Raw genomic sequence first — 26,887 nt, forward strand, 5'->3', positions numbered from 1 at the left:
TATAAAACTAAAAATACTCTCAGGTATCTCCCTCACATAAGAATCAATTTTAGGAGTAGCAAAGTAACTAAAAAAACATGTGAAGGGCTTCCCTGGTGGTGCAGTGGTTGAGAGTCCGCCTGCCGATGCAGGGGACACGGGTTTGTGCCCTGGTCCGGGAAGATCCCACATGCCGCGGAGCGGCTGGGCCCGTGAGCCGTGGCCGCTGAGCCTGCGCATCCGGAGCCTGTGCTCCGCAACGGGAGAGGCCACAACAGTGAGAGGCCCGTGTACGGCAAAAAACAAAACAAAACAAAACAAAACAAAAAACATGTGAAGTACAACCTTCCCAGATAAATGCTAAATAATATGGATGCCATCCAAAGCTGTTGATTCTAGCTCCAAGGGGAGCAGAGGAATATGAGGTCTCTGCCAGCTCAGAGGGCAAAGCACAGTCTCATTTAGGACAGTGGATCTCCAAGTTATTCAGGCGTGAGGTCCTGAGATCTCTGCAGAACATGGATTTTGATACAGTCAGTGAAAAGCAAATATATACTTTTGCGCTAGATAGTATTTTTTGTGTATATTTAGTGTGTATACTAGATTCTGGTACACACAAGCAAAAATTAAAATTGAGATGATTAGTAACTTAATTTTTCTGGAAAACTGGAAACAGGCTACCTTTTGGCAACAGGCCACTTTGGCTCAGCTCATAGAACACAAATGTTCAATGGCAGCACGGTTTGAAAGCCACCACTCTACATTAACAATTTTATTCTAAATTTCCAGAAGCTTACTTTATTCTATAAAATATAGTACTTTATAGAATACTGTATTTTATAGTATACGTTTATACTTTTATAGAATACACTGCAAATAACTGGCATAAAATAGAACCATCAAGACCAGGGTTTTTAGACATAAAGTGCTTCCTTGAGCAAAATAACAAAATTATTGTCCTTCCCCTAAAAGCAAAGAAAGGCAGTGGATGCCTCTGTTTCTCAGCCCTGCTGTGATAAAAAATATAATAATGTAATAGAAAGCAACCTGATGAAAATAACAGCTCTACAACTTATGAGTTATTTGACTTTCAGTAAGTCGCTTCACCTTTCTAAGTTTCAGCGTCCTTACCTGCAAAAATGAGAAAATATTTATCTGACTTATAAATATTTATCTGACCTTACAACCACAGGATGGCTGTAAAGGTCAATCAAGATCAGGTAGATAACAGGACTGTAAATTACTGACATGTTACACAAATATAACCTACATCTGGACAAGTTCTTCTGCTTGATGCAACTGTGAAATATCAGTGAACCTTTTATGCCCTCACCTGCTCTTTTACTTACCTGATGATGAGCAAAACATGCCAGTGCTGAGAACCAAGAAGGCTAGCATCATTCGACTCACATGCAGCCCAAACTTCTTGCACACAGCCCTAGAGGAAAGGCAAAGACGATCAGCATAGCAAACCTTCGGGATGGAAATTTCAAATTAAAGGACAAAAACATGTCTGCATCACAGAGAACACTGAAGATCTAAAGTCAAATATAGAACTGTCTCAACAGGTCTGTTAGCAATTCCATGTGCATAAGAAACCCAAACATTCTTATTCCTTAAGCAGGAGAGAAGCTCTCTACCTAAGAGGAAATGTACACTTTCTGTGCTAGATTATTTCTAATATCAGTAGGAAAACAGCCTGATATAGTGGAAAAATAACAGGCCTCAGATGGGCACAGGTTAAAATCCTGGCCCTTCCACTCACTAGCAGTGGTACCCTCATCTAGTTACATAATCTGTCATATTGCTCATCTGTTAAGTGAAGATAATGATAATACTTACTGCATAAGGTTTCTGTGAGGGCAATGCATGGTAAAGTGCACAGAAGAGTGCCAGGCACAGAGTTGCTCAATAGATGGCAGTTATCAGAAAAAAAGACTAGGAGTTACACCAAAGGTTTTTTTTGTGTTTTGCGGTACGCGGGCCTCTCACTGCTGTGGCCTCTCCCGTTGCAGAGCACAGGCTCCGGACGCGCAGGCTCAGCGGCCATGGCTCACGGGCCTAGCCACTCCGCGGCATGTGGGATCTTCCCAGACCGGGGCACGAACCCATGTCCCCTGCATCGGCAGGCGGACTCTCAACCACTGCGCCACCAGGGAAGCCCCCAAAGTTTTAATAAATAGTTATCTAAGTCAATGTTTCTAAAGCAATTATATACCTCCTTTTACTTTTGTCTTACAGGCCTTTTCAACCCTATAAATAAAACATTATTAGAGGTGATCATTGCTTCATTTAGTCAGTATCTGTTCAGACTTAACTATGTGTTACCTATTTTCTTGCTCAGGTTCCTTATTGCATCTCAGACCTTCTTTCTGAAATAATTTTGTTTCTTCCTAAATATATCCTTTAGAAGGTTCTTTAGTGAGGATCTCTTAATGGTAAATTCTGGCTTTTGTTTGATCTTTCTTTATATTTTGTCTGAAAAGTCTTTATTTAACTCTTGGTCTTAAAAGGTGGTTTAGCTGAGTACATAATTTTAGGATGACAGTCATTTTCTCACAGAACTTTGAACATATTTTTTGTCTATCTGGCTTTTGAGAATGCTTTTGTTGGTCTAACTGCCTGACATTCCTTTGTAGGTTTTATATTAGTCCTCTGTCAACTTGTAAGATCTTCTTTGTCCTTTGTTTTACACAGTCTTACCAATTCCTTTTTATTTATCCAGCTCAGCATGTTAGGCTTCCTGAATCTGTGTATTAGCATATTTTCTCCTTTGATTCTGGAAAAATCTTATTAGCTATTACTTCCCTGAATCCTGCCTCTCCCTGTTCTCTCTCTCCTAGATCTGATTAGATATATATCAGATCTTTCAACTCGACTACATTTTTTTTTTTTTTTTTTTGCAGTACGCGGGCCTCTCACTGTCGTGGCCTCTCCTGTTGCGGAGCACAGGCTCCGGATGCGCAGGCTCAGCGGCCATGGCTCACGGGCCCAGCCGCTCCGCAGCAATGTGGGATCTTCCCTGACCAGGGCACGAACCCGTGTCCCCTGCATTGGCAGGTGGATTCTCAACCGCTGCGCCACCAGGGAAGCCCCCACACACATTTCTTAGCCTTTCATATTTCCTTTTTTCTGTCACTCTGTACTACATTCTTAGTAATTGCTTCAGATCAATCTTCTAGTTTACTTATTAGAAGTGTCTAATCAGTTATTTGATCTACTGAATTTTCAATATCAATTATTATGTTTTCATTTCTAGAAGTTCTGTTTGGTTCTTTTTCAAATCTGCCTGGTCATTTTTGTAGTCTCATTTGTTTTTTTTTGTTTTTAATCCTTTTAATTTTATTGTGGTAAGAACACTTAATATAAGATCTACCTTCTCTACAGATTTTTAAATGTAAAATACAGTATTGTTATCTATTGGCATAATGTTCAGCAGATCTCCACAGCTAATTCATGTCACGTAAGTGAAACTTTATACCCACTGATTAGCAACTTTCCATTTCCACCTGCCCCCAAACTGGGCAGCCACAATTCTATCCCTTTTTTCCATGAGTTCAACTATTTATTTTAGATAACTCATGAAAGTGGAATCATGCAATATTTGCTCTTCTGTGACCAGTTATTTCCCTTAGCACAATTTCCTCAAGGTTCATCCACTTCGTCACATTTGCAGAATTTCCTTCTTTTTTAAGACTGAATAATACGCCATTGTATACCACGTCCTCCACCCCATTCATCTCTCACTGGGTATTTAGGTTGTTTCCAATCTTGGCTATTGTGACTAATGCTGCAACGAATATTGGAGTGCAAATACTGCTTTGAGATCCTGATTTCAATTCTTTTATATAAATCCCCAGAAGTGGGTTTGCTGGATCATATAGTGTCTCTATTTTTTTAAATTTTCTGAGGAACCTCAAACTGTTTTCCACAGTGACAGTACCATTTTGCATTTCCACCAACAGCGTGCAAGGGTTCCAACTTCTCTACATCCTCACCAATACTTGTCTTTGTTTTTAGACAAGAGCCATTCTTTTTTCTTTTTTTTAACTGAAATATAGTTGATTTACAATGTTCTGTTAGTTTCTGGTGTAGAGCAAAGTGATTCAAAGTAGATATACATATATATATTCTTTTTCATATTCTTTTCTATTACAGTTTTTTACAGGATATTTAATATAGTACCCTGTGCTATACAGTAGGACCTTGTTTATTTTATATATATTAGTTTGTATCTGCTAATCCCAAACTCCTAATTTATCCCTCCCCCACCCCCTTTCCACTTTAGTAACCATAACTTTGTTTTCTATGTAAGTCTGTTTTCTATGTGAGTCTGTTTTCTACGTGAGTTTCTGTTTTGTAAATACGTTCATTTGTATCATATTTTAGATTCCACATATAAGTGATATCATATAGTATTTGTCTTTCTCTTTCTGACCTACTTCACTTAGTATGATAATCTCTAGATCCATCCATGTTGCATATGGTATTATTTCATTCTGTTTTATGGCTGAATAGTATTGCATTTTGTGTGTGTGTATACATATATATATATATATATATATATATGTATACACACCACATTTTCTTTATCCATTGATCTATCAATGGACATTTAGGTTGCTTCCATGTCTTGGCCATTGTAAATAGTGCTGCAATGAACACTGGGGTGCACGTATCTTTTCAAATTAGTTTCCTGTGGATATATGCCCAGGAGTGGGACCGCTGATCATATGACAATTCTATTTTCAGTTTTTTAAGGACCCTCCATACTGTTCTCCATAGTGGCTGCAGCAATTAACATTCCCACCAACAGTGTAGGAGGGTTTCCTTTTCTCCACACCCTCTCAGCATTTATTTTTTGTAGACTTTTTGATGATAGCCATTTTGACCAGTGTGAGGTGATACTTCATTGTAGTTCTGATTTGCATTTCTCTAATAATTAGCAATGTTGAGCATCTTTTCATGTGCTTACTGGCCATCTGTATGTCTTCTTTAGAGAAATGTCTGTTTAGGTCTTCTGCCCATTTTTTGATTGGGTTTTTTGTTTTTTTGTTATTGAGTTATAGGAGCTGTTTGTGTGTTTTGGAAATTAAGCCCTTGCTGGTCACATCATTTGCAAATATTTTCCCCCAGTGTGTAGTTTGTCTTTTTGTTTTGTTTATGGTTTCCTCTGCTGTGCAAAAGCTTGTAAGTTTGATTAGGTCCCATTTGTTTATCTTTGCTTTTATTTCTCTTGCCTTGGGAGACTGACCTAAGAAAACATTAGTACAATTTATGTCAGAGAATGTTTTGCCTATGTTCTCTTCTAGGAGTTTTATGGTGTCATGTCTTATATTTAAGTCTTTAAGCCATTCTGGGTTTATTTTTGTGTATGGTGTGAGGGAGGGTTCTAAATTTATTGATTTACATGCGGCTGTCCAGGTTTCCCAACACTACTTGCTGAAGAGACTGTCTTTTCTCCATTGTATATTCTTGCCTCCTTAGGCAAGAGCCATTCTAACAAATATGAAGTGATCTCACTGTGGTTTTGATTTGCATTTCCCTGATGATTAGTGATACTGTCATCTTTTCATATATGTTGGCCAGATTACTAGGTTTCTTACTATTGAGTTACAGGAGTTCCTTATACATTTTGGAAATGAATCTCTTATCAGATATATGGTTTGCAAATATTTTCTCCCATTCTGCAAGTTCTTTTTCACTCCATTAATTGTTTAGTCTCTTGTTTCTTCTTTATGTTTTCAATTCCTTCTTTTATTTCTTTAAAAATATTAAATGTAATTATTTTATATTCTTATTTTAGTAATTCCTAATAAATGAAGTTTTGCAGGTCAGCTTTCTATTGATCTGTTATCTCTGCTGGCTCTCACTCATAATGTTTTGTTCCCTTCTGTGATTTGTCATTTATTTTTACTATAAATTCTTGTTCACTAGAATTTTATCTATGGTAATGCTTTGACACCTGGATTAAGGATCCACTTCTCTAGAGAAATTTTACATTTGTTTTTGCAAGATGCCTGGGAACACTAACAACCCAGAACAATTTAAAGTAAACTCTCAACTTGGGGTTTAGGGGGCCATGTGGGTGATTTGAATTCAGTCCTGAATTCATATAAAGACCAACTTAAGATTACAATCCTCAAAGGCAGCACTGGATTTCTTTTTTTTTTTTTTTTTTTTTTTTGCAGTACGCAGGCCTCTCACTGTTGTGGCCTCTCCCATTGCGGAGCACAGGCTCCGGATGCGCAGGCTCAGCGGCCATGGCTCACGGGCCCAGCCACTCCACGGCATGTGGGATCTTCCTGGGCCGGGGCATGAACCCGTGTCCCCTGCATTGGCAGGCGGACTCTCAACCACTGCGCCACCAGGGAAGCCCTGGATTTCTTTTTTTTTCCTCTATTCTACCCAGAGTCAAGGCCAAAGAACTTTTTTATCTTATATTTTTGGCTGTTTTGCAGTGGGAAGACTTTAAATAATGATTACTAAGTCCAGATACCTTTTAAAGCATTATTAAAATAAGATGTTTCTTAGGTTTCATGTTAAAAAAGGTAGCTATTTTTATTACTGGAACACTTAACTGCTTAATACTTTCACTAATATTCATTCAACCAATAGGTACTTGGTGAAAGACAATGTACTGGGTGCAAATAAGAGCAGTGAGTTCCACACTGGGAATAATTTCCTATCAGCTCAGCTCAAAGGGAGAAGAAAGAAATCATGATCCTATCTCTCAGGACCAAAAAAGAAAAAAAAAAAAAAAGGGCCCTACTAAATCCTACCAAATAAAATACCAGTTAGATATTTATTAACAGAATTAAAGTTAATAATATGGAGATATGCCATTTATCACCTCAGGAAAGAAAGTGATAATTAGAAGCATTCCCTTCCAATGGTTCGTTTCAAACAAGAAATTGCACTTTAGATATAATATTAGAAGCTAGAAGGAAAATGTTTTCTGTTTCTAAACACTGCTTCTACTATCACAGTAATAATCTATGCTATATTGGGCTTCCTCATAGCACTTTTAGAAGCAAAGCTTTTATACTCACTTGTAAAAGTAAAGTTCACATATACAGCTCACAAAAGCCAGCAAACATCGTAAAAAGTAAAAGACAAGAATCTGAAAGAAACCCAGAACAAGAAAACAGAAGTTAAAGATAAGTTAGAAAAACTCTTAAAGATGAAACCACTCTCATTTGTCACTAATAACTATAAATTGGTATAATCCTTTTGAAAAGCAATATGTATCAAGAACCATGCAAATTTTCATGTCCCTAAATTCAAGTATAGAAGTATATCTACTTCTCTGATTCCGGCCCACAGAAGTAACTCAAAATATGGGAGGGGAGGAGTTCTATTCATAAAAATGTTAATTGCAGCTCTACTAACTTAGTAAAAACTATTTTAAAAACTATAAAATGTTCAATTACAGGGAAATGGTTAAATTATATCTATTCATGTATTATTATACACATATCAAAGTTTATGGTTACAAAGACAGTGGAAAAATTCTTATGATATAAAACTCATTTATTCAACAAGCATTTCTTAGACAATTATAACTGATTATAATTATTATCAAATTATATTACAAAATACTAAATGAAAATATATGATATAACATTATTTATACATCAGAGTTACAGCTATGGAAATCAGAAGTACTGTATATGAAAAAACTGGAAAGAAATATAGTAAAATGGTAAAAGTGGCTATATCAGGCTAGTGAGACTTAGGTACATATTTTTCCTCCTATTTTTCAAATGTCTGTAATGTGGTTTTTATTAATTGTAGGAATTGACATGAATTTTACAAATAAAAATAACAAAATAGTAAGAATTGTACCGAATAGCTTTTATACTACAGTATACTGGTATGTTTAAAAGCAATGAATACCTCTGAAAATAAGCACTATTTAAATATATTCTATGATTAATATTACTACATATAACTTAAAAGTTCTTTCAGTTTTCATCATTATGTTCAATCAAGTGATCAGCAAATGCCCAAGTTCATTCATTAATTCAATAAAACCATACTGAAAACCTACTATACATTGAGCACTCTCTAGATGCTACTAGGAATACAGATAATTTCAGTACAAGGTATCCACACTTAAGGACTCTTCATCTGGTTGAGGAGAGTACAAAAACACACTTAGAAAGTTAAAAATTAACAGAAGTTAATATAAGAACTGTATTTGGGAATAGGACAGTGATGCTCCCATAGCAACTAATATTCAACATAGTAACTGGATGTCGGGTTAGTGCAAAAAGACACAAAAAAGAAATGAGATATGAGGAATGGAACAGAAGAAACTAAACTCTACATGCACAGATGAAAGAGAATCCAGAGATTCACCTGACAAACCACTGACACTAATAAGGAAATTCAGTGAGATTTTGATCAAGATCAAAAAGCAAAAATCAACTGTGTTCCTCACAATTGTGTTCCTCACCTGCAATGACCTCCTACAAAAATTACAGAAAACAAGATACCGTTCATAACAGTAACAAAAAGTATAAAGAATCTAGTCATTATCCTAGTCAAAGAATGGATAAGCCTAAAATGGATACATTGTTTACATTTTATTAAAAGACACAGAAAACCTAACTAAGTGGATAAATACATCATTTTAGGGATGGAATGACTCAACACTCTAAATAAATATTGATTCTCATATTAATACATAAATTCAATGCAACTCCAATCAATACCTACCAGAATTTGGGAGAGGGGAAAATTGATTCTAAAATGATTTTTAAAATACAATTTTAAGGACTTCCCTGGCAGTCCAGCAATTAAAAGACTCTGTGTTCCCAATGCAGGGTAACTGGGTTCAATCCCTGGTCAGGGAACTAGGTCCCACATGCTGCAACTAAGAGTTCGCATGCCGCAACTAAAGATCCCGTGGGCAGCAACTAAGACCCAGTGCAGCCAAATAAATAAATAAATACATAAATATTTAAAAAATTAAAAATAAAACACAATTTTTAAAATGGATAGAGAAATTCATCAGCCAAATATTAACACATACTACAAAGCCATAATAATAGAAGCAATATGGTACTCTCTGACAAACTGACCAATGATACAGAATTAAAAAGGCCAGAAACATACATGGGAATGAGATGTATGATACAGATGGTATTACAAACCAGAAGGAAAAGGATGAATTATTTAGCAGATGGTGCTGGAAAATCCAGTTCGCCATATAGGAAAAAATAAAGCTGGATCTTTCCACAATTTATAAAAGATAAAATTCAAATGGACTAAAGCCTTGTATGTGAAAGATAAAATAATAAAGTTACTAGGGAAAAATACATAAGAATATCTTTGTGACCTGTGGTGACGGATTTCTTTCAGAAAGACCCAAAACCCACCAACCGTAAGTGAAAAACTAATTGGTTTGACTCTATCAAAATTAAAGATTTCTGTTCAACAAAGGACCACAGACAAAGTTAGTAGACAGGTGACAGCCTAAGAGAAAAGATTTCCAGTATCTAAAACTTACAAGGGGTTACTGTTGAGAACTTCTGCAAATCACAAGAGAAAACCACAAAACCCAACTGAAAAACAGACAAAGGATGTAAATAGGTAATTCACAGAAAAGGAAATATGAATGACCAATAAATACATGAAGAAATTCTCCACCTTACTAGTTGTCAGAGAAATGTAATTAAAATGAGAAGCATCTCATATACATGAGAAGGGCAAAAATTAGAAAGACAGAAATATCAAGTGCTCAGATATTAGGAAGCTGAAACCCCAAACATCGTTGTAGGGAGTATAAAGTTGAATAGCCATTCTGGAGAGCAATCTGGCAGTGCTCCATGAAATTAAGTAGCCCACGGATCTATGTACAGGATGCCACTCCTGAGTGTATAATTCAGAGAATTTCACACCTCAATCCATAGAGAGAACAAAGCTGTTCTTGTTTAGGGTAGCAAGTTGTAAAGGTAACCATCACTAGGGGTGCCAATTATTACCATATTGTCTCTCAGCAACAATCCACCCTTTTCTACTCTAATTATGATGATGGGGCTGGGACCCTATAAGCTACAACTCCCCCTTGCCCTGTGGCTCACACTGGCAGAACCTAAAAAGGAGGAAACTGGAAGAAAGAACAAGAGAACAGATATCTTCATTCCTGTTTTGCTTGCTGTTTGTATCACTGATGTAAGAGGTAGGACTCTGGGTTGAATGTGCCAAATTTGAAGTGACAGTGGATATCCAAATGGAGATGAAAACCTTAAGCACTGCATATTGTTATTTCTCTACTAACTCCCTCATCCTATATATCTTTCCTCTGAGACCACTTGGAGAGCCTGGACTTCCACTCCCCCAAACCTAGCAGTAATGAGGTACCTCTACCCTGACCACTAGGGTGGTATCAGTGGAGGCCTAGTTGGGAACCGGGACTTCTAGCCCCAATTGGCAGTCACAAGGTGGTGAACCCTCTCCTTTTTCCAGCTGCAGTGGTATCAAAAGAAGCCAGCTAAAAGAGAAGCAGAATAGTGCAGAGGAAGCAGGCTGGGCCCATGAATAAGATCCAGAGTCTCATACTATAATACCCAAAATGTCCAAGTTTCAACTAAAAATTACTTGTCAACCAGGAAGATCTCAAACTGAAGGAAAAAAGTCAATTAATAGATACCAAAACTGAGATGAGATATAAGAATTATCTGACAAAGTTTTAAAGGAGCCATTGTAAAAATGCTTCAATAAGCAATTAAGAACACGCTAGAAACAAATGAAAAAATAGCAAGTCTCAGTAAAGAAATAGAAGAGAAAAAGAAAAACCAAAAGGAAATTTTAGAACTGAAAAAATACAGTAACCAAAATAAAAGCTCAATGGGTAGGCTCAACAGCAGAATGAAGGAGACAGAGGAAAGCATCAATGAACTGGAAAAAAGACGACAGAAACTGTTCAATCTGAACACAGAGGAAACAGACTGGAAAAAAGTGAAGAGAGGGCTTCCCTGGTGGCGCAGTGGTTGAGAGTCCGGCTGCCGATGCAGGGGACACGGGTTCATGCCCTGGTCCGGGAAGATCCCACATGCCGCGGAGCAGCTGGGCCCGTGAGCCATGGCCGCTGAGCCTGTGCGTCCGGAGCCTGTGCTCCGCAACGGGAGAGGCCACAACAGTGAGAGGCCCGCGTACCGCAAAAAAAAAAAAAAAAAAAAAAAAAAAAAAAAGTGAAGAGAGCTTCAGGGACCCATGGGACTGTAATAAAATATCTAACATTCACATCATTGGAGGCTCAGGTGAGGAGAAACACGGCGGGACTGAAAAAGCACTTAAAAAAATAACAGCTAAAATCTTCCCAAATTTGTGAAAAGACATAAGTCTAAAGATTCAAGAAGGTGAGTAAGCTCCAAACAGGATAAACCCAAAGAAATCCATGCTAAGACACATCATAGTCAAATTTCTGAAAGGTAATCAGGTTAGGTCTCAGTTAACTCCTAATTATCCTTCAGTATTCTGTTTAAATTAAGCTCTCCCTAATATGCTAACCCACTGCACATTGTACTTTTCCTCCATGACCCACTGCATTTATAATTACTTGTTCCATGTTCGTCTTCTCCACTAAACTATAAATTCCATGAGGGCAAGGATTTGGTCATTGTTACACCCAGAGCACTTAACAAAGTGTCTACCAAATAAAAGTTGCTCCATTAATACTTGTTGAATAATGAATGAATAAATGATTCTTCTTAAAAACAATCCCCTCCTAACTATGAATATATTTGGTCCTTTTCCCAAATTGTTCCAGAGACTCACCCACCACTTGATCAGTTGTGATTGCTTCCAGGTTGGCCCGCCCTTACCTTATTAGTTTGTAAAATTCTTGCATGAAATGCAGCTGGCCAGGCGTGAAGCAACAGGTAAGCATAGGAGCGAATGGCATAAGCTGGGGAATACTCCCAAGTCTGAAACCCCTTCCCATAGATGAGGTAGTGTGTCTGAAAGTACAAAACGGATGGATTCAGGGTTATATTGGCCAAAAATCCTTGTTAAGAGGATGCAGGTGAAGTTTCTAAGCAAAAGTATTAATGAGACAAAGGTACACAAAAAAGCTGAAATTCTCAATAAGATTTGCAACTAATGGATAAGAATCAAAATGACCCAATACTGAAAAATATTAAGACATTATAAATCCTACAAGATTATTGTTTGGCCAACATTGAAAGCTTGAATTTTACCCTCTATTTATTTTTTTAAAAATACTCATTAACCAAAACAGGAAAACTCTAAATCTTGTATTTTCCTTAAACTACCTACCCTAAGCATTCCTTATTTTTTATGCAAAATGTGATCAGAAAATTTCACCTCTGCATTTCCTATAACAGGGAGTCCAACAAACTTATAGAAGTATAAATCAAGAAACAGCAATATAAGCATAGTATGTAGCAACATTGTTTATTTTACTAAACATCAGAAGAAAAAAACCAAAAATGTTTAAAGAAAGTGGTTGCCTCTGGGGACAAGGATTTGGCCATGAGAAGTGGAACAGGGAGTTTCTGCTATTCTTTTACGTTTAATATTTTTAAACTACCTCAAAGTAATATTTTGACTTAAATTTTTAAGAAAATTACAAATTACACCTTTTTTGTATAACAGCAAATTCCTATATCCTTCAATAGGAGGTAAATCATCAGTTTAGAATACAGAAATGAAAATAAGGTTATTTTACTAATAGTCACACTTGTATATTATTTGTATCTTGATTCATAACAAGGTTCCAAGCAGTGAAATCAAGAACAAAAAAACTAAAGAAATCACCTACTGGTTCCCAGTAGTTGAATGTTTCATCACAGTCAGAGATGTTGCTGAGGAGAGCAGCACATAACCTTGCTGAGAGCAGACACTTGAACGCAGTAGATCCTTCAGGTGCCCAGACTTGTCCTGCTTTGTTCCCAGATAACCTGCTCAGAAGCAAAAAAAAAGTATGTGTCAGAAAGGACCTGCTAACTAGAAGGGCTAAAACTAGACAGAAAGGACAACAAGTCAAGAGACACCAAAGCACATGAGTTAGTCACCTAAAAGGGTGAACCGTTAATTGTCCTGAGTAGAATAAATAAGGAACGAATTAAGACCTTAATCAACGTTAGTCATTACTTCCTGCTTTTAAGGTGTAAGCTAATTCATGCACTTCAGTTCTTTGCATCTATGACACTCCGCTTACCCCAAGCCAACAAATCGCTCACTTACAGGGCACAAGCTCTTATTCGTCTTTTCTTTATTCTAACAAGGTCATTACTTTCCATGGCTTTATTCATTTCCCCATCTGTTCAAATGCCCAGAAGCTAACTTGTGCAGTGGACATCACCTTTTCCAATTCCATATGCTGACAGCTCCCCAGCGCAGGCTTAACCTGCAGCCCTCCGGCTTGAAAAGAGAGGTGTTTGCTGGTGTGCAAGGTGGTGGGGCCCACACAGAAGAGTAAAGGGTCGGGACTCTGCGAGGACTGAAGGAAGCTGGGAGAGACAGCCGGAAAAGGTACTCTCTGCTCTCGCCTGCGTCCCCCACGGCGCCTCGGCCACACACACACACACACACACACACACACACAGCGACGCCAGCCCACCCTGGGCCTGGGCCGGAAGCCGCACAGACCTGCAGGGTTTCTTCACTAGCAACACGGGACCCGAGCTGGGGTATCTAATGTAAGGCGGGTGAAGACCCAGCGTCCACCCGCCCTGGAAGAGCAGAAAGAGCAGGGTGAAGAGGCTGCGGGCCCTCCCGGCGGGAAGGTCGGGCAGGACGCAGCACAGCACAGCGCGGGCGAGACCCTCTACCGGCAGCCCCGCGCCGCCCGCCGCCCGGCCACGCCCCCGCCGCGCCCGCACACCTACTCGGACCGGGGCTCTGCGCTGCCCGCCTCCCGGCTGCACAGCAGCTCCCGCAGCTTGTCGGCGGCCGAGGTCGTGTCCCCGCCGCCGCCCCCGCTTCCCTTCAGGCGCTGCCGGGCTCCTCGGCTCGCCATGGCAAGAGTGGAAAAAAAGGTAGAACTCGGCGCCCTACGAAGGCGACGAGCGCGGAGACATAGCCTTTGGCTGGCAACGGTGTCCGCCGAGGGACAAAAGACCTCGACATGCGCAGACACGACTAAATTATAGTTTTCTGGGCTAATTGGGGCAAATCCCTGGGTAGAAAAGAAATGCGACCTGAGACTTTACTTGGCCGTTATAGCTATCCCTTCCACATACTAGTAACTCTAGGCATGCCTCCCTCCCTCTCTCTCTGCCTTCACTTCTCAGCATTCTGCACTCTCCTACAAATACTGTCCTTCAGCATCCCTGTTTAAAAGAAAGCACAAATAGAGAGTAATTCCACCGAGTACGCAGATATTCAGTTAAAAATCATAGCACAGTCGCCTACAAAAGAGGAAGTTCTTTAAAGATCACTGGCACCTTGTCCTTTATATTTTGGCAAGTGATAGGGACAGCCTGCAGCTAATTAACTGCTTCAGAGAGATGAAGCCATAATGGCAGAATACAGAATGAGAAGAAAAGTGAAAGACTTGAAGAAACTCTGTGCAGCAAATTTAACCAGACACCAGTCACTGCCATTGCTACTACAGCATTATGGTAAGCATTTAATATACCTTATCCTTTTAAAATATAATACAACAACCTTGTTTTATCAAAAAGGAGACTGAGGTCCAAGGTTGCATAGCTAGGAAGTGATGGAGCCATGTTCCAACCCAGGTCTTACTACAAAATCCATGCTCTTCCAACCAGGAGATCAGGAGAAAGCTCTTGATTTCACACAGGCATTTTTACATGGGCACTTTGATGATATCATGCCTGTGACTCTCAGAGGTCATTCATCTGTTCCTGATACTCTGCCTACTCCCCCAATCACAGAGCTCTATCTCACCCTGTGAAGCTCTGTACCAGTAAGTAAAACAAGGTTATAGAGGGAGTGCTAAACTTGACAGGGTCCCAAGTTATGACTTCATATTAAAAATTCCTGAGTATTAACAATGGAGATTGATCCTATTGCTCAATTCCCACATGAAATTACTAGTTGCCAAATTCAGACATCTCAATGTAACTATATCTCATACAGCCACCTCCTTTTCATTTCACTCTAGTGCAGGCCCCTCCCTGACTCTACCCAAGTCTACTACAGTAGCATCCTTACAGGGATCTCCCATCTCAAATTAATCCTGTGCAATACTGTCCAATTAATTTTCAAAAATACTACATCCCTAACCTACTTTTCTTATCTCCCACTACTTTCCTATACACATTTTATGTTCCAACTAGCCTGTAAAGTACCCCAAATGCTCCCATATCTCTACCTCTGCTCATGTATGCCCTCTGCCTGGAATGCATGCCCTCCTTGCCTAACAATCCTTCCATCACAACCCTGCCCTTGTTTTAAGATCCAGCTCAAATGATACCTCATCCAAGTGATACCAAACCAAAATTGGGTCTGCTCACCTACACACAGAAAAGCCAATGTACTGACACCAGGTTGTGCTGAGGCAAAGTACAGTGTCTATAGCAAGGAGAAGAGGCAGCTTATGCTCAAAAGACCTAAACTCCCTGAAGCTTTCAGGGAAGGTTTTTTAAAGGCAAGGTGAGGGAAAGAGTTGAGGTGTGCATGATCAGCTCATGGACATCCTTGATTGGTTGGTGATGAGGTAACAGGTTGGTATTTCAGGGGTCAACAGCATCAACCTCCTGGGGTCTTTGTGCTGGTGATCAGCATGCAATTAACTTCTTCCACCTGGTAGGGGTTTAGTATCAATAAAACATACAAGGATATGGCTCAGAATATTATCTATGGCCCTTGAGGAGGAACTAAATGTACTTGACTTTTATGGCTAACCTACCATAATTTTGTCTTACATGACTGTTTTCCTTTGTTTCTGCATTTTCTCATTTCTCAGGTTAAATCTGCTCTTTGGTGGACTTCCCTAATGGTACAGTTGTTAAGCCTCCGCTCTTCCATTGCAGCAGACGCAGGTTCGATCCCTGGTCAGGGAATTAAGATCCCGCAGGCCACGCAGCCAAAACAAAAACAAAAAACAAAAAAACTACTCTTTAGAGTTCGGGGAAGGCCTAGGAGGCTAAAGCTTTTCTGCAAACAAGAGGCGGGAGACTCGGAGAGGGTGGGGGAATCTGTCTTCAGGAAGGCCCTGCAGGGTCTGCTTGGTTTCACATGTACCAGGCACTACTGGGGATGGAAGAAAGCTATAAATCACATTACCTGCCCTCGAGTAGCTTTAAGTCTATGTGGAGAGCTAAGCAATACATATGTCCATAAGAGATCCCTTGATTCTTCACTCCCCAAACTTACTCCCATGCCAGTTTTCCTATTCTGATTAAAAACACTTCTATTCTCCCAGTTGCTTGGGTCAAAAACCTAGGGATTCTGTTTGATTCCTCTATTTCTCTAACTCCAAAACATTCATGCATGCACATATATTTAAATCATCAGTAAGTTCTTCTAATTATTACCCAGTCCAAACACTTTTTACCACCCTGGTCCAGGTCACCATCATATCTTGGTTGCATTATTATAATAACCTCCTAATTTGTTTCTTTGCTTCAATTCTTGCCTTTCCACATGCTCTTCTCCAAATGCAAGAATAGACAACATATTAAATCAACTATACTTCAATTTAAAAAAATTTTTTTAAGGAATTAATAAGACAGTTATTTCCTTCACAGAGTTTACAATATAGCTCCAATTGGTGGAGCCTAACTATTAATTAACAGGAACATACATTAATGCACATTATAGCACCCCATTCTGCAGAGTCCTAGGCTGAGCCAATCTCCCAAAGTCCCTTAGAGATGCTTACAACAGAAGTCCCAAAATCTAGGGGGGAAAAGTGTAGAGTTAATCACAGTTCAGAGATTACTGTTGAAAAAACTATGGAAGGAAAAGTGAAGTAACAGAAAGTGGCAGAAAGAACAGGGACTTTTGAGTCAGACAGACCCAGGTGTGAGCTCTAAGTGAGACACTTACTTAGTTCCATGACTTTAACAGCAGTCAACCACAGAATAAACATGATGACGATACCAATAATACGGAACACTTGCAACTTTTACCCAAGGTAATAAATGCCGGTCTGTCTGACTCTAAAAACTATTCTCAATGATTTAGAGAGATGATATGATAGAGTTAAGGAAAGAGGAATTGACAATTCGGAAAATATATTTATAAATATATGACGAGACACTCAAATTCTACTGCTTCAGCATTACAGCATCTAGTGTATAAGATGCTGTTTTGTTTGTTTTCCTAGTCATTACTCATGAACAAAATATTGCACAACTCCAAAGGTCACCACTCACATTATAGTCTGTAAACTTTAAGTGATTGAGTCACAGATATCTTTAAAGTCAACCATAAGTAGCTATAGTCACAAAGTAAAAGATTAAAAAAAAAAAAAGTCTGGAAAGAACTACCGGTTACAAATTGGTCTTTTTCACCCACACCCGTGAGGATCACTACGTAGAGATGAATTTACTAAACTACCGAGGTATCACATGTAGTCGTTGTTGAATCTCCTTCCTTAGCTGGGACTGCATTGATGCTACCTGCTGCTGGGTGAGGGCCTTGTCACAGGTCTGGTAGGTCAATCTATAGCAGAGGCTGACCTGTTCCGTCTTTGGATGCTGAAAACGACTAAGGAATTGTATGGATATGACAGTGTCCTGTGACACTGCTCGGGCCACAGTGTGAAACTCTACTTCATCAAATCTTTTCTTTGTATCTAACCAAAAACTAACATCATGCACATAGTATGGAGGATATAGGGAATAGCTTTTAAAGGGTTCTATTTTCCCAGGGGCAAAATTCTTCAGGAAACGATTATCAAAGGTCCACAACATCCTCCAATCAGAGATACCCCAGACAAGCATGGCTAATAGGTCCAAGTTCATAGACACACACACAAAACACTGGTCTTTGTGTATGATGCTTGTAGCAGATGTGGTAACAGACCCAATAATCAAATCCTTAACACAATCTGGGCCAAAATTTTGAGACTTCACAGTAATCATATAATCTTCCCCAGGTGGTTGAAAGACAAATTCCACTGAACTGCCCAGCTTAGAGCCCTTGAGCAATGTCTGGGTCAGAAGGCTATCTAGAATGCCCTTCAGATGATCCAGTAGTGACTGAAGACAGCCATCCTTCAGATTTTTATTAAATCCAAGGATAAACAAAGTCTCATGAAATGCTGGCATTGTGAAAGGTGAGATGCGGCACTTCTGAAAGACAGGTCCACTGAGGATGTACAGAGAACCTGGGAGGAAGTCTGGTGCTTGGATTAGAGCCTGAACATGAACTAGAAGAGAAGGTCTAAGGCAGACCTTGGCCTGGCCATATGTTCCTTCCTGAGCTTCTTCCTTACTGTCTCTTCTAGGGTTCTTGGGAAGGCTGAGTTCTGAAAACGACACTAGAAAATCCTCCATGTCTTGTGTTGTCCCACCAGTGAGGGACTCAAAATTTGAGTTATCTTCATGGAGACTAATCCAAAAGGCAGATGACAGGATGTCACAGTGGCAGGAAGTGAGAACACTGGTGTCTCCCTGTGGCAGCAAAGGGGAAGAACACTTCAGCCTTTTTAGAGGGAAAGCTTTCCCCAATTCAGCAATGAGTTTCTCATTTATGGTTTTGATAGGATGATATGAAGGTGCTTCTAGGAAACCCCTGTTTAAACACACACAAAAATAAACTTTTTTAACTTAAAATTATTAATAATTATAACATAGCTAGAATTAAAAGCACAAATAGCTGTATAGAAAAGAATTATCCTTAAGTTGATCTGGAAAGGAAACAAAGAAATCATCTACCATAAAGAGAGATATCATGTGTTTCAGAACTCTGACAGCCTACAATAAACCAGAAAATACGACAATTTAAAAAAAAATTTATTAGAGTATAGTTGATTTAAAATGTTGTATTAGTTTCAGGTGTACAGCAAAGTGAATCAGTTATACATATACATATATCCACTCTTTTTTAGATTCTTTTCCCGTATAGGCCATTACAGAGTATTGAGTAGAGTTCCCTGTGCTATACAGTAGGTCCTTATTAGTTATCTATTTTATATATAGTAGTGTGGATATGTCAATCCCAATCTCCCAATTTATCACCCCACCTTATCCCCTGGTAACCATAAGTTTGTTTTCTACATCTGTAACTCTATTTCTGTTTTGTAGGTAAGTTCATTTGCACCCCTTTTTTTAGATTCCACATATAAGTGATATCATATGATATTTGCAGAAAATATGACAATTTTTAATTCTAAAGAGGCTTGTGCAGGCCAGACTGACAAGTATTCACAGCATGACATCATTAACAATTAATGTGGCATCCATTCAATGTATGGTTGCCTGATTATCAAGCCAATCAGGATACAACTAGAGATAGAAGTGATTTCTGGTAAAATCAGGTTACCTGTTCAGCTTTCCTACAAGTACTTCTGGTTCTAGAAAAGAAAACCACTGGTCACCCAGTTTGATCCTGGAAATTCTTGGTTGCAAACCTTCATAGGGTAAGCTCCGGGTAAAGATATGGTTCAAAGCACCTTCTACATGAAAGGACTTATCTTGACTCCTGGCAAAATAGACAGCAATTATTAAGACTGTCATTATTAAAGAAAGCAAGTATTTCTAGAGACTGAATCAAGAAATAGACAAGGAAAAAGTATGTCTCTGAGATTTTTTTTTATCATCAGTGAGAGAGCTGGAAAAGGCTTAGAACTCTGTTATTACTTACCTATATCCAGTGCACTTGTACCCTGGCACAGCCTCACAGCTGAAGGGATGCACATCACTTAAAATGAATCCCCCTAGAGCTGCCATAGCAACCACTTGCCAACTGTTGTGCCATTCTCTCATGGGCTTATCAGCGGGAGTCCCACCTTGTCCTCTACACAATGCCACATGGACTTCTCCTTCCTCTGCAAGAACATCTGCACAGCTAACGGGGGTAGGGAAACACCAGCCGTTTATCAGAAACAAGTAGAAGTTACCATAGGAGTTAGCTGTATATATATGGTTTGGCTGTTAAATAGTTAAAATCAAATCATATCTATTTGCAAAGGTCTATTAGACTTCAAACATGCAAAAAAAAGTAGCTGGAAGTAAACAAGAATTTAAATTCAATGTTCAACTCATAACTGATACTAGTGGCTGACAACAGAGTTATCCAACGTTGTTTTTGTATTGTACATCTATATCTCATTGAAAAGTCAATGTCTGTAAAGTTCCTATGTGTGATTCAGCGATCAGGCTGTTCTTCCCCACTTAGAAAGTTGTTCTTTTCACTCCCCTCCTGCCTGTTAACTTAAAATACTGCCTCTGTGAAAAGTTTCATGACAACTATGAGCCAAAGAGACCTCCATTAGTATCATGTGTTATTGTATAATAGTATAAAGCACTGTTTTGCGTTCACAATAATTTTATGAGGTAGTTACTGTTGATATCTTCAGTTTATGGATGAGGAAGCAAAAGCAAGTAAGGATCAAGTAAACTTAATCCCCAAAATCACAAAACTATTAAGTGGTGGGTAGGGCTTTGAATGCAGGCAGTCTGGCTCCTAAATTAGACTATACTACCATCATTTCCCATTATCAAAAATAGATGATCCTCCCTTTGCCGGCCGAACAGTACATTATTAGTACTTTTATTTAGCATTTAGGGTTAAATGTCTGCCTTTCCAACTAGATTGTGGGTTCCTTTGGAGCATTATATTCTCTTGTACGCCATATTTCCCAGACTAACATGTTTGAGCGCAGTAACTATGTAATGTACCTCTTAAACATTTCACTTTTGAGTGCTCACCTCTGGAAAAACTTGGCAAGCAGTTCCCTGTTCTTAGCTACTCCAGCTTTGCGTCCACAGTGCGGAAAGTTAAAATAAATTCGATCAAACTCTCTGTCTTGCAGTTCAAAGGCATCTACCAGCTGGGTGCAGTCCACACCAAAGCGTACCTCGGTACCTGGAACGAAATATAGACAGAAGGATGTCTTAAGACCTGGAACGAGAGAAAACCCCTCCCTAACCTGAGCCATGCAAAACAACCCAGGTCTAGGCACACAGCAGGCTCTCTGTAAATGTCCACGTAAAGACCAAGAGCAACCCCCAGATTCCTTGAATCCCCACGTGCCCACCCTTTCCACTTTGGGCGGTGCCACAGCTGGGCGGGGCTTCACGGAGGGGTGGGCCTCGCTACCTCGCTCGCGCAGGCGCTGCAGATTCTCCCGGGCCAGCGGATCCCGGGCCAAGTCGGCCGGGCGCTGGAGGCAGGTGGCAGTTATACTGGTGCTCGGATCCAGGGTCTCGCTCAGAGCGGCGGCGAAGGAGAAATTCCCCTCCCCAACCAACAGGAGGCGCCGAGGGGCCATGGCCTTAACGTGCTCCCATCTCGCGTTCTCGGGGGCGCTCATTTTTACGTCACTTCCTTCGCCGGTTTCTTGCGGCCCCACCTCTTCACCCGTCGCTGGTTGATGACGCTACAGAGCGCCCGGTTGTCTTAACAGTCTGGTGCAGCAACATCCGAGGAGGAAAATATCCCTGAGTGCAAAAGCGATACGCCGACCGCCCCGTCCCCTCACTCCCTCACCCTATCGGAAGTGTTAAAATAGATGCCTTTGGGCTTCACTGGTGGCGCAGTGGTTGAGAGTCCGCCTGCCGATGCAGGGGACACAGGTTCGTGCCCCGGTCCGGGAAGATCCCACATGCCGCGGAGCGGCTGGGCCCGAGAGCCATGGCCGCTGAGCCTGCGCGTCCGGAGCCTGTGCTCCGCAACGGGAGAGGCCACAACAGTGAGAGGCTCGCGTACCGAAAAAAAAAAAAAAAAAAAAAAGATGCCTTTGAGCCCTGAGCGACTTCATCACACCTACATGAGGTCACAAGCAGTCACTAGTGCCGAGGGACAGGTCGAAGGTGAGGCGAGTTCTGAGTGAAGGAAGCAGGGCCGGGCTGAGGCCAAGAAGAGGTTGGGCTGTGTCCTGCATCCTGACACAGAGGATTTTCTAACAGCCTTCATCTCATCCGAAATGACTGCAACCCATTGTTACTGCTCTTCGGAATTTCTCCAGGTGCTTCTATTTCCTACCTTTTATTCATTCAAGAAATGTTGAGTGTCTGTTATGTGCCAGGCCTGTGAGAGCAGTTAGATATATGGAGGAACAAGATGTGGCCTGTGATTTCACCAAGCTTGTAGTCTGGTGGAGGATGCACAGCAAAAGAGGCAATTCTGATTTAGTGGGATGCAGTGCTATGAATGGAGTAATTCAGGGTGCTGTGGGAGCACACAGAGGGGAACCTTACCAAGTTTGGGGGTGAAGTGGAAAGATTCCCTGGATGAAGTGCACCTGGGTTGAAAGCTAAAGGGAGGAAAGTACACCTTACCTGAGTCAAGAGGAGTGAAGAGGCAGAAAGAACAATACATGCACAAGCATGATGGAAAAACACAACAGCTGAGTTTGGCTGAAATGTACTTTGAGGGAGAGTGGGTAACAGATGAGACAGAAAAGTTAAGCAGGGACCAGGTCATATAGACATTTTAACAACCTTGAACCTTGCTCTGCAAACAGTGGCCAGCCAGTGAAAGATTTTAAATAGGAAGATGACACAATTAGATTTTCATTTTCAAAAATTCTGCTTTCCTATGGAGAAATGATAGGAGGAGAAAAAGGCGGATGGCAAGGAGGTCAGAGAGAAGGCTACTGCAGTAATGGAAACTAGGCTGATAGTGATCTGAATTGGAACTTGGCAGTGGAGATGGAGGGTGGTGGACTGATTCAAAAATCAACAAGACCTAGTGATTGAGAATGGATGTAGGGAGTTGAAAGAGAAATCAGAGTCTAAGATAAGCCCCAGGTTTCAGACTTGGACAACTGAGTGGGTGGTGATGTCTGTCCTTACAGCCCCAGGGACGGTGTCATCTTGGTTTGCAGTCTGAGTACTTGGTCTGTTGGGCTTTGTAGGACCAGGTACTCTTTAGTCATCATGCTGTTTGTTGACATCATTGTGTGCATCTTTCTTCACAAAGGCACATGGTGTGAGAGCAGTTACCTTTAAACCTACAGTGTTGGCTTTGTCTCTACCTGTGGAAAAGTGGGTGGGTGGTGACTCCCAAATCATGGCCATCTGGTGATCTGGGTGATCTATATTCTTTCTTTGCTTGGAGAACTGGGAGGGCCAGGTTTGGTAACATCTCTTCCTTTAAAGAACATGGAACGGCAGAGTAAGGTTTTCTGTCACTCTACTATAAAATCTTCAAACAACTCAAGCTCCTCAACTTCAAATTACTCAGCTTCAGGGAAGGTATTGTCTTGCTCCTAAGCCAAGGGACCAGACTCATCTTTTAACCAAAAGTAAACATGGTTAGGCTTCTGATTACTTACAAAAAATTGAAATTCAGACATTGGCCATCTGGTATGTGCCAAGTACTATTGATTAGGAAGGTAAACAGAAGGAGAGGATACGGTAATGAAAAAGACACAGATCGTGTCCTCAAGGGATCAGTGTAGGAGATTCCACACTTCCTTGAAGAACTCTAACATATGGTATAAATTTATAAATATATAAAGATGTGAACATAAAGTTCTGTGTGAGACAAGTGAAAGAGAAGTTAACTTGAGGGAAGGCATCATGAAAAGGGAATGGCACATCCTGAGAAGTGACATTTGATCTGGACCCAGAAGGAAGGAAACTGTCATTTATTGATCATTTATTGTATTATCTAGTTATCCAACTCTCATTTCTTCCTGTTCCCTTTGACGATAGCAATACTCTTAGTCCTTAAATTCCTACATCTCAAAATTACCAGAACATTTTCTAGTTCTCCATATAGTATTGGGGGTACTGAAGTTCTCCTGTCTTTTACGGGGCGGGGGGACATTTAACCTATATAGTCACCTACTACTGCTGATTGAGAGGGCAGGTCAAAGGATTCATGAACTTGGAGAGAAAGAAACTGAACCACAACAATTAAACTGGGAGGAAAGCCTAGATTCTTAGAAGGTGTTATGCTTGGCGAAGGAAGAGAAAGGGAGGCCTTTTCTCCTCTCTGGTTTGTGCAACAAGCTTTTCTATTCCTGCCTTTTCCCAGAGAGAGTTCCTCACCTCATTCCTTACAAACCCACACTGTGGCAGCCTCATTAATGCAGATGGCCATGCTGAAGTGTGGACAGATTGGAATGATATGTCCAAGTTTTTCCAGTATGGATGGAGATGTACCACTAATGAAGATGCCTATTCAAACCGTACCCTCATGGGCAACTGGAACCAGGAGAGATATGACCTAAAGAATATCGTGCAGCCCAAACCCTTGCCTTCCCAGGTAATCGAACTTTCTCTTCTTTGTTTCCTTCTGTTAGAAAAGGAAATACCAATGACCATTTGAGAGTCAGGAATCTGATAACTTCCAATGCTGAGATCTCTCAGACTTCTGTCCATTGAGTGGTTGGGACAGGGCAACAGTCCTCAGCTGGATTGCCTATCCCACTTTACTATCAAGTTGACCATTATATTATTGTAAGGTAGTGAAAGGATGGGTAGCATGCTTTTTCTCTTGCTTCTCTTTGGACTTCATCAATCTACAGAAAAAAATATATATATATAAAATGTCTTCTGACTCAGGGTAGCTTCTTCCCTGGTCCCTGCCTACCTAGACTTGTTGTTTATCTGCATCTTTCCCTTAAATCTCCTAAACAAACAAACCAACAAAGGATGTGAACATTAGTAGGATATAGGCTAATGACATATAGACTTATAGTCAATCTAAAATATGACACAGCCTGTTAGAATTCATGTCATTGTATCCTGTATTTCCCAGTATTGGTTATAGACTCCTGTATTTTTAATCTACTACTTTTTCTTTGCAGTTTGGACACTATTTTGAAACGACATATGATACAAGCTACAACAAAAAAATACCACTTTCAACCCATAGTAGGTGGACTATCCTTTTTTTTTTTTTTTTTTTTTTGCGTTACGCGGGCCTCTCACTGTTGTGGCCTCTCCCGTTGCGGAGCACAGGCTCAGCGGCCATGGCTCACAGGCCTAGCCGCTCCGCGGCATGTGGGATCTTCCCGGACCGGGGCACGAACCCGTGTCCCCTGCATCGGCAGGTGGACTCTCAACCACTGCGCCACCAGGGAAGCCCTGGACTATTATTTTTAATTCTTATATTCTCAGGACCTAACTCAATGCTTGGAACATAGAAGGAACACAAATAAAAGTAAATTGAATGAGTGAATAAGTGAATGAATGATTTCTCTGTTTTCTCAATTTTGACATGATTCACTGTCTATTTCCTCACTGTCTATTCCCTCAGAAATAAGAATGAGATTGGTAACTAAGACTCCTCTTTTCTCTTCCTTCAGGGTTTAAGCGAGAGCCTCACTGGTTCCCAGGACATCAACCTGAGCTGGTTCCTCCTCCATACAAATGCACAGAAAAGTCAACTTACATGAGTAGCTATTCAGAGCCTCAAATTGAGCATCACTCTGTGTGTGTGTGGAATCCTAATAACTGCCAATTTCAGAGTCCATGATTCTAAGAAAGAATAAGGTTCATTCTTCCAGTGTAGAGTGTAGGAAGGAGCACATTCTAAGAACAACTAAGAATTTAGCTGACTGTAGCAATTTTACTCTCTGAATAAATAAAGCACAAAAAAATATTCTCTATTCCTTTTTTTTAAACCAAAATTTAAATGTCAAATTTAAGTTAATTATTTCTACTCTTAGGTCTACATTACGGGTGTTGTAGGAAGGCATTAAAAAGAATTATTTCTCTCAAATCTACAGCCACTCTGCTTTTCCCTGCCTTTCATCAGGGGCGGAACTGCAGAATCCATCATGACTTAGGATACATTTGGCTAGATGCTTTCTAGATGTGAGCCTGGTAGTCATGGTCAGATAGTTTACATTTACTGTGACCTTAATGAATATATCCCCTCTTAAGGACTAGAAAAAGAAAAATAACTGTTTTTATTATTATAGAAGATTTAAAACATACAAAAGTAGACAGAATAGTATAAAAAACTCCCATGTACCATTACCTACCTTCAACAATGGTTATAACCAATCTTATCTATCCCTATCTACTTTCTCTATTTTTAAATTTTTCTCAGAAATTATATCATTTCATCTATAAATAGTTCAGTTTATATCTAAAAAAGATAAGGACTGTCCATTTTTTACTCCCCCACAAAAGTCACCGAAGAAAACTTGATCAAACAAAACGGAGTTATTTATTAAGCCTTTGGCAAGGAAGAACCTCAACTTGACACAGTCTTGATAATGATTGAAAAGGGTGATGTTAGGGTAGGGTATTTTTAGGAATTTGGGGTGACTCAGCTGCTTTAAGATGGGTCTTGCATTGTGGGGAACTGGCAGCGATTGAGAAAATGTGAATAGTTTAGGGTTGGTGAACACTGGGAGACAATAGTCTTAACATGGCTAAACATCAGTATTTTCCAATTTTTTTGCTCTCCTGTTTAAGATAACAGTATAATATTTGGGAGATATCTCCCATATATTACCTCCCAAACCTTCATTATTTTATGTTACGGGTATAAATATGGAATTTATGTTATATATGGTGTTAGGTACTGACAAAGTTTTATTTTTTTTCTGTATGGCTATCCAGTTGTCCCCATATTAGTTATTAAAAAGACCATACTTGCTTCACTGCTCTTCAAAGCCATTTTTATTATAAATCAACTATCTGTATATACTTGGAACTGTTTCTGGGCTCTCTTACATTCCATTGGCCTATTTGTCATTTTTTTAAATCCCATCTTAGCTACAATGGCTTAATTACTCCACTATCTTAATTATGATAATTGTATAAGTCTTAATATCCAGTAGATCAAGTCATTTTACCTTGTTTTTCTTCAAGAGGGTCTTAGC

At 39.9% G+C, this 26,887-nt stretch overlaps 3 protein-coding genes across 9 annotated transcripts in view; 1 reads left to right on the plus strand and 2 right to left on the minus strand.

Moving 5' to 3' along the window:
- ALG9 (ALG9 alpha-1,2-mannosyltransferase) overlaps positions 1–14,281 on the minus strand; it is a 92,374-nt gene extending 78,093 nt beyond the window's left edge. The window contains exons 1-5 of one of the 5 annotated variants that reach the window (XM_089915530.1): positions 13,842–14,281; positions 12,773–12,911; positions 11,814–11,948; positions 7,032–7,102; positions 1,329–1,417 (exon numbers count right to left, since the gene is read on the minus strand). In XM_089915530.1, the coding sequence (XP_089771656.1) occupies positions 1,329–1,417; positions 7,032–7,102; positions 11,814–11,948; positions 12,773–12,911; positions 13,842–13,972 (565 nt within the window). In that variant the 5' untranslated portion in view covers positions 13,973–14,281. Of the gene's footprint in view, positions 1–1,328; positions 1,418–7,031; positions 7,103–11,813; positions 11,949–12,772; positions 12,912–13,315; positions 13,550–13,602; positions 13,802–13,841 lie in introns of those variants that run through there. The other 4 variants (XM_022561548.3, XM_022561549.3, XM_022561553.3 and 1 more) reach the window with 4 other exon arrangements.
- Positions 14,282–16,618: 2,337 nt separating this feature from the next.
- On the minus strand, positions 16,619–21,573 carry FDXACB1 (ferredoxin-fold anticodon binding domain containing 1). Its single transcript, XM_022561547.2, has 5 exons — positions 21,196–21,573; positions 20,805–20,961; positions 19,738–19,941; positions 19,417–19,575; positions 16,619–18,666 (listed from the first exon to the last, which is right to left on the minus strand). The coding sequence occupies exons 1-5, from the start codon at positions 21,407–21,409 to the stop codon at positions 17,484–17,486; spliced, it is 1,917 nt and encodes a 638-aa protein (XP_022417255.2). The 5' UTR covers positions 21,410–21,573; the 3' UTR covers positions 16,619–17,483.
- Positions 21,307–26,661, plus strand: CFAP68 (cilia and flagella associated protein 68). Of its 3 annotated transcripts, none has more exons than XM_022561590.3 (4): positions 21,391–22,063; positions 24,082–24,312; positions 24,857–24,923; positions 25,358–26,661. In XM_022561590.3, exons 1-4 carry the CDS (start codon positions 22,022–22,024, stop codon positions 25,525–25,527), a joined length of 510 nt encoding a protein of 169 aa, XP_022417298.1. In that variant the 5' UTR covers positions 21,391–22,021; the 3' UTR covers positions 25,528–26,661. The 3 variants fall into 3 exon arrangements, with proteins under 3 accessions (XP_022417299.1, XP_022417298.1, XP_089771657.1); XM_089915531.1 differs by lacking the exon at positions 21,391–22,063 and adding an exon at positions 22,082–23,294; XM_022561591.3 differs by lacking the exon at positions 24,857–24,923 and having other exon boundaries at positions 21,307–22,063.
- The last annotated feature ends 226 nt before the right edge of the window (positions 26,662–26,887 follow it).

This window comes from Delphinapterus leucas, chromosome 7 (assembly GCF_059928025.1).
Source record: "Delphinapterus leucas isolate spDelLeu-1000000601 "Yukka" chromosome 7, BTC_Dleu_Yukka2, whole genome shotgun sequence".
Classification (NCBI taxonomy): Eukaryota; Metazoa; Chordata; class Mammalia; order Artiodactyla; family Monodontidae; genus Delphinapterus; species Delphinapterus leucas.